We start from the raw sequence: 17,219 nt of genomic DNA, 5'->3' as shown, positions 1-17,219 counted from the left end.
AAATTTGCCATGGCGACTAGCCCCGAGAGCGTCAGCGCTGAATTAATGTCCTGACTGATTTCGGAGTAGTGAGCTGCGCAAGGATATTATAATTCTCAAGTGTATGCGCAAACGCTACACTTTATAGTCCACCGCCCTCTTAACGTGATGAAATGGATATCTGTTAAACTACAGAAAAACTCTTTACTGGCCTAACCTTGGGCTTGAACTTGGACCTCATAAACTGCAGCTGTATATGCCGCCTAGACTAGACAGTTAAATTCCTCTGTCTGTAAATATATTATAATAGATATTATATATTAATTAATTATTAACATTAAGTCTGTTAATTACTGTATGAATCTTGACCGTGTGGAATGGTGGCAAGAATGCTAGCAGCATTTCCCCGTTGAATCGCAATTCCGGTTCTCTGGGGAAAAAACGAACCAACCCTCCTGTCACCAGTGGAGACAATAAGGCGAGGTGTTATACTTTTAAAAGCTTTTTGCACTACTACTCGTAAGGGCCAAGTGTTCGATAGAAAATGGGACAAAAAGTCCAAATTTTAAGTATATTATTTGAAGACGTCGAGCTCTTGTGAAATAAATTATTGAGTCAGGTTACCCATACCTCTCAAGATTCCAACATAAATGTAGATATTATACATGCGAACCGAGCGATGAACGCACAATAGGCTGATTGACACAGTTTTCAAGATTTATAGCGCATGAAAATCAGTTACGTGAAGATTCTCAGAAGAAATAATTATAATGACCTATGATGCGTGTTCCATCGCATAAATATGCATTCGTTAAGAAAAAACAACGAACGTAGAAAGATAATTAACCATCTATCCATCTACACAGTCATAGATAAATATATAAAATTTTACCTTCAAAGTCTAAGGACTTTACTTACTAAAAGTGACCTCTTAGAATCGGAGATTGATATTTAAACTCACGTCAGGACACCGTGCAATACCAGAAAGTGGTATGCGACATTGACAATAATAATTAAAGGCTCCATCAAAATAGAAGAATGAGATACGAATTGAGTTTTTGCAGAATGATTTTTAATTACATAACTTAACATAACATAATCAGCCTGTAAATTTCCCACTGCTGGGCTAAGGCCTCCTCTCCCGTTGAGGAGAAGGTATGGAGCATATACCACCACGCTGCTCCAATGCGGGTTGGTGGAATACACATGTGGCAGAATTTCGTTGAAATTAGACACATGCAGGTTTCCTCACGATGTTTTCCTTCACCGCCGAGCACGAGATGAATTATAAACACAAATTAAGCATATGTAAATTCAGTGGTGCCTGCCTGGGTTTGAACCCGAAATCATCGGTTAAGATGCACGCGTTCTAACCATATATATGTACATTTCGGTATTAATATTTTTAGTAACGTGAGACTTTTGGTATTCTTTGCTATTAATACTAATAACATACGTAACAGATTTCACGTATTATGAAATAAAAGGTGAAAGTTGAGACTCATTTAAATGCAGTGCAGTTTATGTCCCTTTGGATAGGAACCACTCACGAGATGTTTTACCATTAACCAGCAATGCTTAGTATTATTGTGTTCCGGTTTGAAGGGTGAGCGAGACAGCGGAACTACAGGCACAGGCGCCTGACCGGTGGTGGTAATTACTGAGTTTCACGCCGGTTCTTCTAGGTAGAATCTATATTCCGAACCAGTGGTAGCCTTACATTTAACTGTAAAATGACGTATAAAGAACTTTTTGTTTCTTGAGTTCTTTTCGAGGCAAGGGTTGGTTTATATTTCTTACGCCTATGTATGTACATAGGTGGTGGTCCATGTGCGCCATGTCTCTCCGGCTATATAACATAAAAAGTCACTCGCACAAAGTCACCATTGTGTACAATTGCATGAAATCAAACGTCATGAGATGCAACACTTATTGTGATGTTATATCTGCATTACAGGATACTTCCACAACATAACTGTTTACATTGCAATAAAATTTCTAAACTGAATTCATAAGATCGATACTCTACTCCCGAGACACGAGATTTTGCGATTAAAGAGTTCTTAATGATACATTTTTAAATACATACTAAAAACGATAGATAATTGGGTCGCCTAATGTTGTACTAAAATAAACTTGTTCTGAATATTATTTATCAAAGTAGAGATAGAGTTAATAAAAGAAAGAGAGAAGTAGAGATAAGCACTTTTAAATCGTTACTCTAAAGGAAAGCTACAACTGGTTATTAATTTAGATATTAACACCTACTATTTTTCTCAAATACATAGTCAAATATATAGGTATAAATGTACAAATAAATTTATATGCATTTTATTGTAATCAACGGATACGAATACACTTTTTATCTGTGTTATCAATGCGAAATTAACTGTCTGTCCGTTTGTTACTCTTTCAAGTCTAAAATGCTGAAACGATTTTGATGAAATATAGCACGAAGCAAGTTTGAACACTAAGGGCAGATGTAGGCTACTTTTTTCGGCCTTTCAGGGAGTAATGTTGGGGATAAACGGCGGTATGAAAGTCCTTGAAGGATTTTCATCACAAACTGAATTAAAAGCGAGTGAAGCCGCGGTTTCTGCCAGTCGTCTTTATATTCTTGTATTGTGTATTATGTATAATTTATTAAAACATGAGTATTCTCTTATGGTTTCAGATATTTACTGTTGATAGAATTTATTAAAATATTAAATAAAATACGATTTTTAAGACTGGCCGCCTGCTTGACGCCGCCACCCGTTGGGAATGATTTCGTTCGTGCATTAGTTCCAAGACAGTAACTACGTCGGAAGTGTACCATATAAAACGGCACGCTTCATCTGAAACTATTCTCTGATCGTGCTCAAAAACTCATATCATCATGAATTTAATTCCATAATCGCGTTCAACTTATCCTTAACACTCGTGGCGTTTACCATAAAAATAAATCCATTCATGAGTGCGGGTCAATAGCCGCTGTATAAAGGGATCTCTGTGCTGGAGCCCTTACGAGTTGCATCAACGTGTTATTTTATTTTGTGCGCGGATTCGCTTTCATCTACTCCGAGAAGACGTGCTAAGTGCCAATGATATCATCGTACTATAACCACAGAAGGTCCTTTTATGATACTATGTTTTATTCGTGGAATGGCCTTATGTTCAAGGAAAAATGACACTATTGCAATTATAATTGGAATCATTTTAATAATTTAAACCAATCAGATCGAGAGACTCTCTAAGAGGAACTTTGAAAGAAGCCGCTCTGATAAATGAAAACAGTTAACAAATAATAAATAAATAACAGCTGACTTTTAATAAATCTTGTAAATGAACGATATGGCACATCAGAATAAAGCCGGTTATATTTAGTTTTCAATTTTATAACCTAAAATTTTATTATTAGTTTTTTTACTAAGTTTTATTACGGACCACTACCACTGAAGTAGTACCCACTCATGTGTTTAATACCTATAGAAAGAATTTCGTGCAGGTCTACGATAGACCCGATCGAAACCTATCCACAATAATATATCTTAAAAAATAACCATTTTTAGTCGACAACATATATCCGCAAAATTCGTATACATAATCGAGACATTTCGATATTAAATCCATAAAATACAATGCGATAAAGTTCAACGGGTTGTTGTTGTATGTTATTAGCGTGACCAATTATATTACTGAACTTGTTAATTATAACATTGCTTTATTTTTTAAATGAAATGTAGTTAATCTCTAGTATTTTAGTATTATAAAATTATTTTAGTAAAAAAATATACTTGTGTATTGTACTTAAAAATGCATGTTGTGGCCGTCTTAAAGAGTCGCTCACTTTATATTAAGTATAAATATGTTTTTATGTATAACATGTTAAGTGTTGTGACTGCTGACAGTCCTTAATAAATAAATAAATAAACGGGCGGCCATTTTTGACGTTTAAGAGTGCGATCAATAGGTGTGTTTAATAATTTCGTGCAGGGGAACGGTAACTCAATGGAAACTTATCCACAATACATTATTAATACATTATATACGGTATTTGTTTAGTCTTATATATTTTACCCGAGCGAAGCCGGATTTTCATCTAGTATAGTTTATAAATCATCACATGTTTTGCTATATAGGAATACTTAAAGACATTTGCCATAAACAGAACATTTAATCAGTCTTATCGCATTGCAATCGCGTGATGGACCTCCAACCCACACAAGGAGGTCTTAAAACCTTCATCAATTTATTTTTAAAAGGAAATTATATCGTTTTAAGAGATACTTCTATGCAACTTTTACACAATAGCGAGTCAAGCCAACAGTTCGTAGCCCCATTTAAAACGATCGAGACAAACTTGCAGCATACATTTCTTATCTAATCAAAAGCAAACGGCTGTTTCTCACGGTTAGCCGAGTGCTTTTTAAATGCCGATAACACTTAGAGAACTTATTGGGTTAAATCTGTACAAATAAATTAGTAAAAATGTTGATTCTTTTTTGAAAATGAATACTTGTTGATTTGAAATCGAAAAAAGTCACGAATTATGAATTAACCATCACTACAATATAAGAACAATTTGGATAAATTTGTCTATTTTTTGTGGTTTTGGTAGAAAGATTTGTAGACAGCAGCGTCTTAAGCACAAGAAGCGACCAATGCAAGCAGTGATTTGGCGATTACCGCTCCACCCAAAAAAAAAAAAATTAATAAAACCTATGGTACCTCGAGGCGAGGCGCACCCAAACGCGAGGCCTGTGGGACCAGATGATAATCCTATTAAATAGTTATTAAAATATTATAGCAGCGACATCAGCTCATATTTGAATATAGAATTCAGAAAAAAAAATAGGGCCCAATAAATTCACACAGCTCCGATTATCAAATCATTACAATGCATTTATCCAACGCCAAACTAAACGAAAGGGTTTTTTAATTTGTTTATAACTCTTTGGTTTTACAGATAAATGACAGAATAAGATGTGATATCTCACATACAATACAATATAGAATTAAGATAAAAATATCATAAGCATCGGATCCCTTAGCAGATTCGTTTCGTTCAATAACGTATACACTTCTAATCGACCGTGAAGGCGGGTGTCGTTCGAGTGGTTCAAAACTTCAAAAATTCGTTCTCCTTCATTACAACATTAACTCGACGTGCTTTAACGGTTACTTTATGAGCTTGATTTTTTATTACTAACGATAACAGAGTTAATGATAACTGAATATTGTTATAGTGAGACCCTGAGATCTGGATTAATATAGGAACTCCCAGAATATATCTCGTTTCTTATTAATGCCAAATCTATTTTTATATCACGTCATCGTATTTAAAATAAGATTATTTGGGACATGTAATATCAAAAAAGACTGATTTATTAAAAAAAAATTACGCCAATTGCGTTGTGAGCAACACACCGTATTTTTAAATTATGGAGTCTATCTTCAAATTGAAATCAAAATATATTTTATTCAAATAGGCTTTTACAAGCACTTTTGAATCGTCATTTAACAAACTATTTAAATTAAAGCTACCACCGGTTCGGAATGTAGATACTACCGAGAAGAACCGGCAAGAAACTCAGAAGTTACTCTTTTTCCACTTTTTTTAGAAATAAATGTGTTCTTAATACCTACCTCAAAGTTATTTTACAAAAGTAAAAATAACACGTTTTGATTGGAGTATATACATTAAAGTTAAAAAAACTTATAAAATTAGTGTAATTATATATACATAACTGAACTAAAGTATTTTTTGAATAAATATATTTTTGTAAAACTCAAAGAATAAGACACAAAAGAACCAGTAAGTCATAAGTTATGTTTACATTATTGTTTTTTTTTTTTTATTTCACCTACACATACTACGACATGAGCTCGACTATAAATAACAATTATTTACAGATATATGAAACTCGAAATTTAAAACAATATTTCAAACCACTCATAAAGTTTCTTCTTCCACAGATACACATTGATAGCCTACTATGACATGTACTCACAGATCTACACGACGACCAAGATCTGGATACAACTGCTTCTAATATGGCTCGTATCGTTTGGTTTAATGGTAAGTACATTATAAACCTCCTTTTTAAAACCTCTTTTCCCTGTGTAATCTTTAGATAGGAGTAATGCTAGTCCGTCAGGGTACAAATCAAGGGGCCAATTCTACCAAAAGCGGCAACATGTTCCCGATTTAATTTTGATCCAACTTCGACTATTCCTCACTCAAATTAACCTCACCTTAATCATCTCTGTTTTATATTGATTACGATACGATCCCGATGATATTCCGATCCAGCTGCGACCGAACCGCAAGTGGATCGTTGCCTTTGTAAAATAAGAAAACAACTGATCGGCAACGATTATGTTTCGATTCGATTGCGTTAAACTGACAATATTTTAGTAGAATTTGGGCCCAATGTTTTATAACATAGATATTTCCTTTTAAAATAACAGTTCTCCACCGTCCTGTGTTCCGTGAATTTTTTGTATCTTAATAATATTTAAATTGAGTTTAATAGTATTATGCGTGTATGTTTAGTATTACATCAGAGATTTAGAGTAGGGTGGACGGCTCATGTTCATTTATAAGCAGTAAAAAAACTCAGCACGTCAACTTTTACATACACAACAGTCACACTTAAAAATCATAATTTGATTTTAAAATTAATTCAGCTGTTTGAATAAAAATAATACTTACCGGTGGTTGTTTATAGCTACATTGACTCAATTTTTTACCCTAGAAGATTTTTTACAGTTTACAAAGGCACAGTTACACGAACGCAAACTAAATTGGCGCGTTAAGTTTTTGACTAGTACAAACATCGGGCACGCTTAATCGGCCGGTGGTATCTAGCCTACTCTAAATCTTTGTATTTAATATTTTAAGTTTAAGATAATTGATAATTTGTAAGTTAGACCCTATTTTTTTATACTGTTATATATATTTATGTAACACACGTCAATACCTTTTATATCAATACGATACATCAAGCTTGTGAATTGTGAATGATTTGCGCGTTGAATGACAATTTGACTTGAACAAAAAGTTGAAACCATAAGGCTAGCTTTACTTTTAATATAATTCGAAAGTCTACTTGAATATAGTATATTTTGGTTCACATGTATTAATAATGAATATGCCTTTAAAAATGAAAAAGATATCTTTTATTAAAAAAAAAAATCAATCAAAAATCTTAATGTCAAATAAACAATAATTCATATCGAAAACTGTTCAAAATTATAGCGCTATAAAATTCTAAAGTAATTTAAGTAATACAACAATTTTGCGTAGGATTAAATAAATACTTCTTCTCGTGTGTATCAGCCTTATAATGATAAACTTTCTGTATCTGTGGGCAGAAATAATTATCTGCTATTCTCATATATCAGGACATATTTTTTTGTAATGTCTAATTGAAAATCTTTTAAACCAATAATACATAAAACATATACTAGAATATACAGCACGCTTCACCGGTTTTAATATATAATGTACTAATATTATATACTATTACATGCATACTAATTTGATAAATGCGAAAGTAAATGTCTGTTACCTCTTCACGCTTAAAACGCTGAACCGATTTAGATGAAATTTGGTTTGGAAATAATTTGTCTCCCGGAGAAGGGCATAGGCTACCTTTTTTTAATTCACCTCTCGAGGGAGTAACATCGCGGTAAAGCCACAGGTTCGGCTAGTATTATTATATAAGTATCTAATGTAGTCTATTGTCTTGACAGGCGTCTACTAAGTGTATTTATTAAAATTAAAGTTATACATTATGTATACAATTATTAATAAAATACAATAGTAGATAGTTTAGGCTAATTAGTAGTCACCGATATTCGGAGATATACAAAAGCTATTTATATAAAAGATATATAAAGTATAAGGATAGGAAATACTGTCATATAAATAACATATTACATATATAATACTTCATATGTACATTCGTTTCACTTATTTCTAATAATTTTCCTAGTTTGCAAACAGCCTTATGACAATAAACGTTGCGTATTCGACGTGTGCACAGATAAACAAACAAACTAGGAGTATGAAGGAAGTTGAATTAGTTCATTGCACTTCCACGTATGATACGTGTTTAATTGCGCCGAATTAGGGCCATCCGTGTGGGTCCCGCTTTAAATTAAGACCGGGACACATTAATTGACGTTAGTTCAGTTGTTATAAATATGTAGTTGTTATATTTATATATTTTATAAAAAAAAACTATGGATAGTGTTCGGGTATTTAATCATATTATTAATTAATTGTGTTACATTTTTTTTTTTATGATATCGGTAGGCGGACGAGCAAATGGGCCACCTGATGGTAAATGATCACCACCGCCCATAGACAATGGTGTTGTAAGAAATATTAAAAATTCATCAATGCGCCACCAACCTTGGGAACTAAGATGTTACGTCCCTTGTGCCTGTAGTTACACGGGCTCACTCACCCTTCAAACCGGAACACAACAGTACTGAGTATTGCTGTTTGGCGGTAGAATATCTGATGAGTGGGTGGTTCCTACCCAGACGGGTTTGCACAAAGCCCTACCACCAAGTAAACATATTATGCGCTTATCGCTAGATATAATTATTTATATTAAAAGTAAAGGAGAACATCGCGAGGTAGTCTATAGCTTATTCTAAGGAGGGTGAATGATGAATGAAAACAAATAAAAAATACCGGCAACGAATTCACGCGACATCGTAGACGATAGCCTGAGTAATCTACGATATTCAACTCAAATCCGCTTTCAAAAATGGCATTTTGAATGTCTTATTATGGAACTAAAACATTTTGCTTCCAGTAAATTTTCAGTTGACATAAACGGTTGAGTGGATAGTGATTCAGGACGAATTCTGTAACTAGAAACTCGAAACTCACCGTAAAACATTAACGTGAAATGTCAGATAGTGCGACACTGATTGTTAGTAATAAGTACAATACGCGTTTCGAAATGATGTATCACTAAGTAAGTCGATTGTAAATATTTCACGAGTGAGATACGAAGTGAATTCTTAAAGAATAGCACTGCTCTAAGTCATATAACAGTGGGCAAATAATAGACATTAAAATGAATTGATTATATTCAAAATGTAAACTCGTACTATTTACGTTCATTGTAATACGTTTTTAGCCTGTCCTTAAGATACTAAAACTCGTTTAAACTTATAAATTATACATATATGTTAAACGTTAATTGTTAAACATCACTCATTCAGCGCCATTTCCGTAATCCAAGTTAATAACAGTTGATAACCGTTCGAAACAATTTCGACCAATTGTTTCTGGTGTAAATGCATTTTAATGGCTTAAGAATAGGGCTGTCAATACTGTTATTGTTGTTGGGAACTCGACGTAAAATCCGATCGTAAAATGATTACGACTATAGAAAAAATCTACGAAACCAATATACATTACATTTATACCGAAAAATGCAGTAGTATATATGTATATATATATGTATATATATATATATATCATCATCCTCCTGCCCTTATCCCAATTTACTTAGAGTCGGCGCAGCATGTCTTCTTCTTCCATACTTCCCTATCTGACGTCATCTCACAAGTAACATTCTCTCCAGCTACATCATCTTTCACACAATCCATCCATCTTTTCATTGGTCGTCCCCTTCCTCTATATCCATCCACGTTCATGCTCAAGACCTTCCTCACAATATGTTCCTCATTCCTCCTCATAACATGACCATACCATGATAGATGATTATCTTATATATAAAAATAAGTGGCATTTTTCGTTGTCACTTTATAACTCAAGAACGGGCTCATCTATCCAAACCAAATTTTCAGGGTTTGTTCGGACTATTTAGTAGATGGTTTATGTGAAGTTTGCACAAAATCGGTCGAGTGGTTCTCTATTTATCACATTTTTTGTAACAAATGATTTCAATAAATGGCGGGTCATTTTGTTAATGGAGATTTTTTAGACGGGGAATTGTCTGTCAAATTAAAAGTAAGTATCAATTAAAAATGTGTACACTCATCCACCAGTTTCAATAGCTAATACGTCTTAATTCAATTTATTATTTCCAAATAACCCATGGCATAGCATTAAATAATGGCATGTAACACAATTTCTTATTTTAAAAATGTGAGCCGACATTTGAAATAATACAAAAATCAGTTAGAACATCGATTCATTTAATCGAACAATGCAAGATTTACGTGGTAATCAAAAGCTTTTTGGTGGCGCTTTGATATTACTGTGAGGGGATTTTCGTCAAACATTGACTGTCATTCCTCGATCAACTCCTGCTGATGAAATAAATGCCTGTTTGAAGTCATCAGTTCTTTGGAGATATGTACATAAATTTACACTAAACATTAATATGTGTATTAACCTACAAAATGATCCAGCTGCCCATGAGTTATCAAAACAATTGTTAGAAATTTGTGATGGCAAAATACAAATCAACAGGACCAATGGATTGATCGCTATACCGAACAGTTTTTGTACTATTGTGCAATCGATAGATGAATTGATTGAATGTGTTTTCCGAATATTCTTCAGAATTATATAAATCATGATTGGTTGAGAGAACGCGCCATTTTAGCATCTGAATACTTTATATACAGGGCTCTAAATATTGCTATCTGTAGGCAGACGGGCTAATAGGCCACCTGATACTAAGTGTTCACCATTCGTTATAACGCCAATGCGCCTTGCGCCTGTAGTTACACTGGCTCACTCATCCTTCTAACCAGAAGGCGACAATACTAATTACTGCTATTGGCGGTAGAATATATGATGTTTTTGTGGTATGCCAAGACGGGCATCGAGAAATATGATTCTGTTAAGATTATTTATTTTTTCGTTTTGTCTGTTGGCAACCCTAATCAAGAATGTGATTGTGCATTCAACGGGTGAGGTCGTGGCGGAATAAGTAAACGCGTTGATACCGAACTTATACCGTATGAATATTGAGTTTATTTTTGGAGGTACTCATTTTACGTGTTCAATTTGACACGATCATAACACATATCCTTTTATTTAACAATAAAATGTTACGGTAGTAAATATATAAGTATATAAGTAAAACAAACAAATAGAAAACTGTACATATAATATTAAATGGTTAATATGGGGAATATACTTCCTAACCCATAATTAAACAAGTGGCGTACCATCACTATGGACCCAGGTGACGAAAATAAATTCGGTTTTGTTTCTTAATTACAATTTTCAACCAGTTGCAAAATTATTTTTTTGTCTTTTAAATATAACCCGTGAAGCAACTCGGGATGAATTTATTTATGGAATTTTATTTAAAATTTATTACTATATTAACGGTGTTTTATATAAAGTCGATTTATTTTATTAAAATTTAATACTATTTACTTTTTAGTTATAACAATCATATTATGATTTAAGTTTCTTTAAGTCGTCTAGAAGTTAATTCTCCTTTACTTATAAACCACTTGTCGTGCACGGCTTTGCTTGCGTTTGATAGGTCGTCCGCTGTTAGGCACAAAAGTACCAAATTAAATATATAAATTTGGTTCAGCGGTATGACCGTGAAAAAATAACAAACAGACAGACTTACTTTCGCATTTAAATATATTAGTATAGATAAACAATTGTGTTCTATATTTAAAAGTAATTATATTATTTCAGATACCACCACTCCTTGGAATTTGGGGCCAACTTGGTTTAGATCCAAACACGTTCTCTTGTACGATTCTACCCAAAGACGGGAAGAGTCCAAAGAAATACCTCTTCGTGTTCGGTTTCGCGCTGCCCTGCGTTGTGATCATTGTGTCCTACTCTTGCATATACTGGAGAGTAAGAGAGAGCAAGAGAAAGCTGGAAGGACGCAGGTGTGTATGTGGGTGAGATATCTATGCATGTTCTTTATGTGTGCGTTAAAATTGTCAATTTTCTTAGGAAAATACAACTAAATAAATTTTAATGAAGTCACATGTGTGGCACATTCTTTATGGATGTTTTTGCGGGGTGTCTAAGATTACTTCTGCTTTAAAGTGAAAGTGGGAATAATAAGCAAATTAAATTTTGATTTCAAAATTTTTTGCTATTGAGATTTTTCCTATACGTCAAAGTATTGACACGTATTTCAGTCATGACTGAGAAATGACAGACTGTACTTTTAGTATTAAAATCCTATTTGGAAACATTTATAAATTATTATTAATGTAAATTCTTTGAAACTTGTATTTGTTTTTGAGGAAAGTATTTCGACGAGCTAGACTTCTCATGAATTTATTGAAGATGTTTTAATAGTGTTCGTATATAAAACTTTTTTATTTTTTTATTTACAGCAAACTAAGCGGCCAAACAGCCAAAGAGAAAGAGGAAGACTCACGCCTTACAACGCTAATGTTGACGATATTCCTTTGTTTCCTCGCCTGTTTCCTTCCCCTCATGATCATGAACGTAGCAGACGACGGTATATCTTACCCCTGGCTACACATCATAGCCTCTATCTTGGCTTGGGCCTCCAGTGTAATGAACCCACTTATATACGCAGCGACCAATAGACAATATAGAGCTGCGTATGGAAACCTTTTAAAATTCTGCAAAAACAATCCCGTAGCACGAAGGACTACATGGGGGAGCAGGACTGTCGGTCAGTCCTCGAATTCTCCTCATTACCTCGATAAACGTAATCCGTTAAAAGAAAAACCGACTAAATTATAAATTGTCTTACATCGCACTGGTTGCGATTTGATTGAATGGGACCATTGATTGGTTATTGTTTGTCTGATGGTACTTAGAACTGAATAATCAAGAATAATTGTATATTATATAAGCACCATAGACAAATAGCTTACTACTGTCAGCTGTCATTACATAAAGTAAAATATTAAACAAAATATTTTTATAAATACACATTTAATAGGAACCAAATTATTAATCAAGCGTCACACATTTGACAAAGTTCAACAAAGCTGCTAGTTTTGTTGCAAGGTGCTTGCGAATAGTAGAGAAGAACAATTGTCTGTCTGTAAAGATTTGCACGGATGTGTAGCGCTAGCCTTACTTAGATCTATTAACTATCTGTAAATAAATGTTAATAATTGTAAATACAAATGAAAGTAGCATACTTACATGACCAAAGTAATTTATTTAGACGCTAAGGTGAAAAAATATAATATTCTTAAGTGTTAAATTAATACCGATTTATACTCTACCATTAGTTGTACTTTTGTCTAAAGCAAGCTACAAATAAAAAGAAAAATCAACCAATTCTAAATATTGAGGTTTGAAATGTTACCAGTTCATAATTATATAAAATGTGTCCGAGATGCAGAGATAGAACCTTCTTTTTCTGAAGCTAATATTGTATAAAAAAATATATATATACCTTATGTAAAAAAAATCAAAACCAGGCAGAAAACCCTAAAAATAATTTCTTTTTATATGCTTTGAGTTACCAAAAAGTCACCAAAAACATTTAAATAACATTTAATTGAAATTAATAATTGCATTTGATTTGTGATTACCAGTTTGCATTTTCCTTTATCTCATTAATGGGTTGAGTTTAATTAAACCTTGGGTTGTGTTTAAAATATTTGGAAAGTAATTTAATTAATTAATTCAAGTTGATTCGAACCAATAGATTAATAAACTAAACAGGCCTACCGAGTAAAGTAAAAAACAAACCCCCTTAAGTTGACAGCCGTTTGCCCCCTAGTGGCAATAAATAAAAAAAATACAACCAAAAATGAGTCAGTTTTAGTACTGCTAAATACTTGAAACTCCATTCCACGAGACGAGCTCCCAAAGGTAATTGACCGTATGCACTCATTGGTTAATGCGCGGTACACTATTGTCTAAATCATTTCATTTATATGCTGGATTGGTCTCGTTTGTTTGAAGCCATTCGTCATCGACCAATGAGGTGCGGGTATATTGTTTCATAGGAGCTCGACTCGTGGAATGATCTACAGCTGCATTATAAATCCGCTTACAATTTCTTATCCCTCGAAACATTCCCGGTAGTGAATTTACGTAAATAAATACTTTACTATTAAGGGACATATTTATATGTAGTAATACCAAAAATGTAACGTATAGTTTTAAATAATAAACAATTTTATATTTTTTTTTTATTAAAAAAATATTGTTTAATTTTTCATCAAGACTGATATTAAAAGTCAATTAGAATAATGGCAGCAATTATTTTGTGTATTGAATATAAGATAGTTTTATATATTTATATTATATGCGAGCATTTAAAATTTGTTTTGGTAATTTATCTACTTATAAAATTTAGATTAATTCATACCAAAGTTTAAATAAATGTATTTCGGTAAGTTCAGTTGTTTTATTTCTAATAATAAAATCGAATGTCTTAAACTGAACCCTAATAAAAGAAGAGAATAGACCTAAAATAAAAGAGTTAATTTTTATTTTGTTGGGAAGAGGAAGAGAATGGGAAGTGTAGCTTGAGTCCAAGAATACTCATCAAGAGATAAATTTAGATTTTTTTCTAAAGTTTTAATAAGGATGGCATCCATTTGATTGGTAAGACTAGGATATTTCCAGATTGGGCTCGCGCGTAGAATGTACATTAATTTTGGAACAAAAAGGCAATGTTTTAAGATGGTATAAGCTATATGGGAATTTAAAATGCCCAATCTGTCAACATTGTCCGAAAAAATTTTAGTTTTATCATTAAGAATAGGCTCTATGCCTTCATCAAATAGTGGTGCACCAAGGAGGCAAAGTGTATCTTTATGAGGAATTTTTATGTTAGGTGCAATTTTATTAAATATATCCGTTGCCGAACTAATATTTTTGGGACTTAATTGTCCGTAAAAAAAATTCACATTTTGAAAAATTCAATTTAAGACCGACTTTATCAAATTGTTCTTTAATTTTAACTAAATCTTCAATAACATCTTCAAACTTTACCTCCTATAGTTCCATCATCTAGGTACCAAATATTTAATTTAGATTTTAAATTTGAAATGCAGTTATGGATACCTAAGCTAAAAAGAGCAGGACCCAATGGATCTCCTTGCTGAACGCCTACATTAGAATGAATTATATTTTCGCCAAAAAATAATTTTGAAGGTGAACTATAACATTGCCAAACGTAAGGGTAAATTTCAGGTAAATTAGAGAAGACTTCGTTAAGCAAGGGTGCCCTATCTAAGGAGTTAAAAGTATTCTTTACATCAACTTTCAGAACCACCTCAGCCTCGTTTCCTTTTAGAAAGGTACGGGTAGAGTGTACTGCTGCTTCACAACCATCTCTGCTTCCAAAACCGAGTTGAATTGGTTGAAATTTGGTTTTTAGGGTTGAAACTATGTGCCTACATGCTAATTTAGATGCCAAACGGCGAAAAATGGTCCCGATTGCTATTGGACGGATACTCCCGTCTTTTTTATTAAAGGCACAAAGTCTTGAACCATAAAGAAGTGGTAAAAAGGATGAAATCACCTTACCAGATAGCATAAAATTGCAAAGATTAGTTATATCACTCAATAGGGCTCTGCCAGCGTCACCGGCCGAGACACTCACAAGATCTTTAAGATGTTGTGGAGTGATACCATCAATGCCACCAGCAGACCCGTTAGAGGATAACATAATGGCGGCATAGGTATCCTCATCCTTAATCTGTAAAAAAATGTTCTGAGTAGGCGGATCTGGAAGCACAGTTGTTGTATTTGGCAAAGGATGCTTGTCTTGCAAGGATTCTAACGTTAAATCATTAAACGATATATAAATGTACAATTTACTTCTGAATAACTATTAAAAAAGATATTTATTTAAGTAGGTAAAAATAACACACCACTCGCCAGATGGAAATACATATTCATATCTAAGTTGTGAAATCAAACATATTTAAAAATAAAAATATGTAAAAAATACACCTCTCAAATAATACAGGTTAGTATTATAAAATTATATGCCAATTGCAATTATCTACACTCTTTTTTATACTTAGCATATATATAGATATATGTATAAGACATATATCTTTTAACTTTGTTTATTATGTGTACATAGCTTTACTGTTAACAGCATGATATTCATGGCAACACCACAAAATTTAAAACTGTCTTTGGTTACTTGAAGTTGTCAGTGACGAGGTCCGCAATTTTATAGAATAAATCAGCCAAAATATGTCGAAAAGGATCGCTCAGAGCTCTGTAAATTGGGCCGCCCTGGCCGAAAGGGTTCCAGCGGAACAGAAAGCTAGCCTTGCTGCTTTCAAAGTCAAGTCCGATGGCTATCTACGAAGGTTAGTTTTCACATGAATGTTACATAATTTAAAAATCAATTTTTGTAATAATAAAAAAAACATGAATATATACTTTAAAATTAATAATAACTGAGTATTCTTTAATTATTAATAGCGGTTATTATATCTTATAATGTATATAATATTGTTTTTAATAATTACTTTAATTACATATTTCCAGGGTGTTGGCTAACCCTCCTGAGTTACCTAAGATCAACTGGGCACTTTACAAGCAGACCATTCCCATTCCCGGTATGGTGGACACTTTCCAAAAGCAATACGAAGCCCTCAAGATCCCATACCCTGCTGACACCATGACCGCTAAAGTTGACGCTCAATGGGTGGATGTGAAGAAAGCAATCGATGCATTTGTCCAATCATCGAATGCAAACATTGCGTCGTAAGTTAAAAACTATATTTGCTTAAAATAATGTTAAATATGTTTTTTTTATGTTAAAAATTATATAAATGTTCAGGTCACATTTAAATTAAATTATTGCAATTTTAGTTATAACACCTATTGATTAGTATTTAATTCAGAAATATCTTTAGTAAAAGCTTATTAAAGTGTATTATGTTGGGGTATGAAATGTCATTTGTAATTTAAAATAAACATTAAAGTATTCATTGAAATTATATTTTGTTTAGGTTCGAAAAGCAGATCCAAGAGACCAAGGCGATCTTACCTTATGAACAGATGACCATGGAAGACTTCAAAGAGGCCCACCCTGATATTGCCATTGCTCCTCTCGACAAGCCTACATTCTGGCCTCATGATGCCGAAGAGCAACTGGACTATGTTAACCCAGAAAAACAAGCTCATTCCGGTCACTAGATAAAGCTACTACACACATCAAGGGCTTACAATAAGTTCTATTAAAAAATGATCAATGTAGAACATTATTTGTGAAGTATACCATCTTAAGCTGAAGTGAATAATATATTGTTCTGTATAATTTATGTAGGAATAAAGTAATATGTTTCCACTCTTATTT

General features: G+C 33.1%; 2 protein-coding genes across 3 annotated transcripts in view; both read left to right on the top strand.

Annotated features, from left to right (window-relative positions):
- Window positions 1–13,247, top strand: part of LOC113394220 (protein trapped in endoderm-1) — a 46,429-nt gene extending 33,182 nt beyond the window's left edge. The window contains exons 5-7 of one of the 2 annotated variants that reach the window (XM_026631453.2): window positions 5,938–6,040; window positions 11,627–11,829; window positions 12,289–13,247. In XM_026631453.2, coding sequence (XP_026487238.2) covers window positions 5,938–6,040; window positions 11,627–11,829; window positions 12,289–12,667 — 685 coding nt within the window. In that variant the 3' untranslated portion in view covers window positions 12,668–13,247. Of the gene's footprint in view, window positions 1–5,937; window positions 6,041–11,626; window positions 11,842–12,288 lie in introns of both variants that reach the window. The other variant, XM_026631451.2, reaches the window with a different exon arrangement.
- Window positions 13,248–15,993: 2,746 nt separating this feature from the next.
- On the top strand, window positions 15,994–17,210 carry LOC113394222 (ATP synthase subunit d, mitochondrial). The gene is made up of 3 exons (XM_026631455.2): window positions 15,994–16,224; window positions 16,406–16,624; window positions 16,873–17,210. Exons 1-3 carry the CDS (start codon window positions 16,106–16,108, stop codon window positions 17,057–17,059), a joined length of 525 nt encoding a protein of 174 aa, XP_026487240.2. The 5' UTR covers window positions 15,994–16,105; the 3' UTR covers window positions 17,060–17,210.
- The last annotated feature ends 9 nt before the right edge of the window (window positions 17,211–17,219 follow it).

Source organism: Vanessa tameamea, chromosome 16, assembly GCF_037043105.1.
Source record: "Vanessa tameamea isolate UH-Manoa-2023 chromosome 16, ilVanTame1 primary haplotype, whole genome shotgun sequence".
Classification (NCBI taxonomy): Eukaryota; Metazoa; Arthropoda; class Insecta; order Lepidoptera; family Nymphalidae; genus Vanessa; species Vanessa tameamea.
Note: the sequence above shows the minus strand (reverse complement) of the source record. Positions and strands in the feature narration are given on the sequence as shown.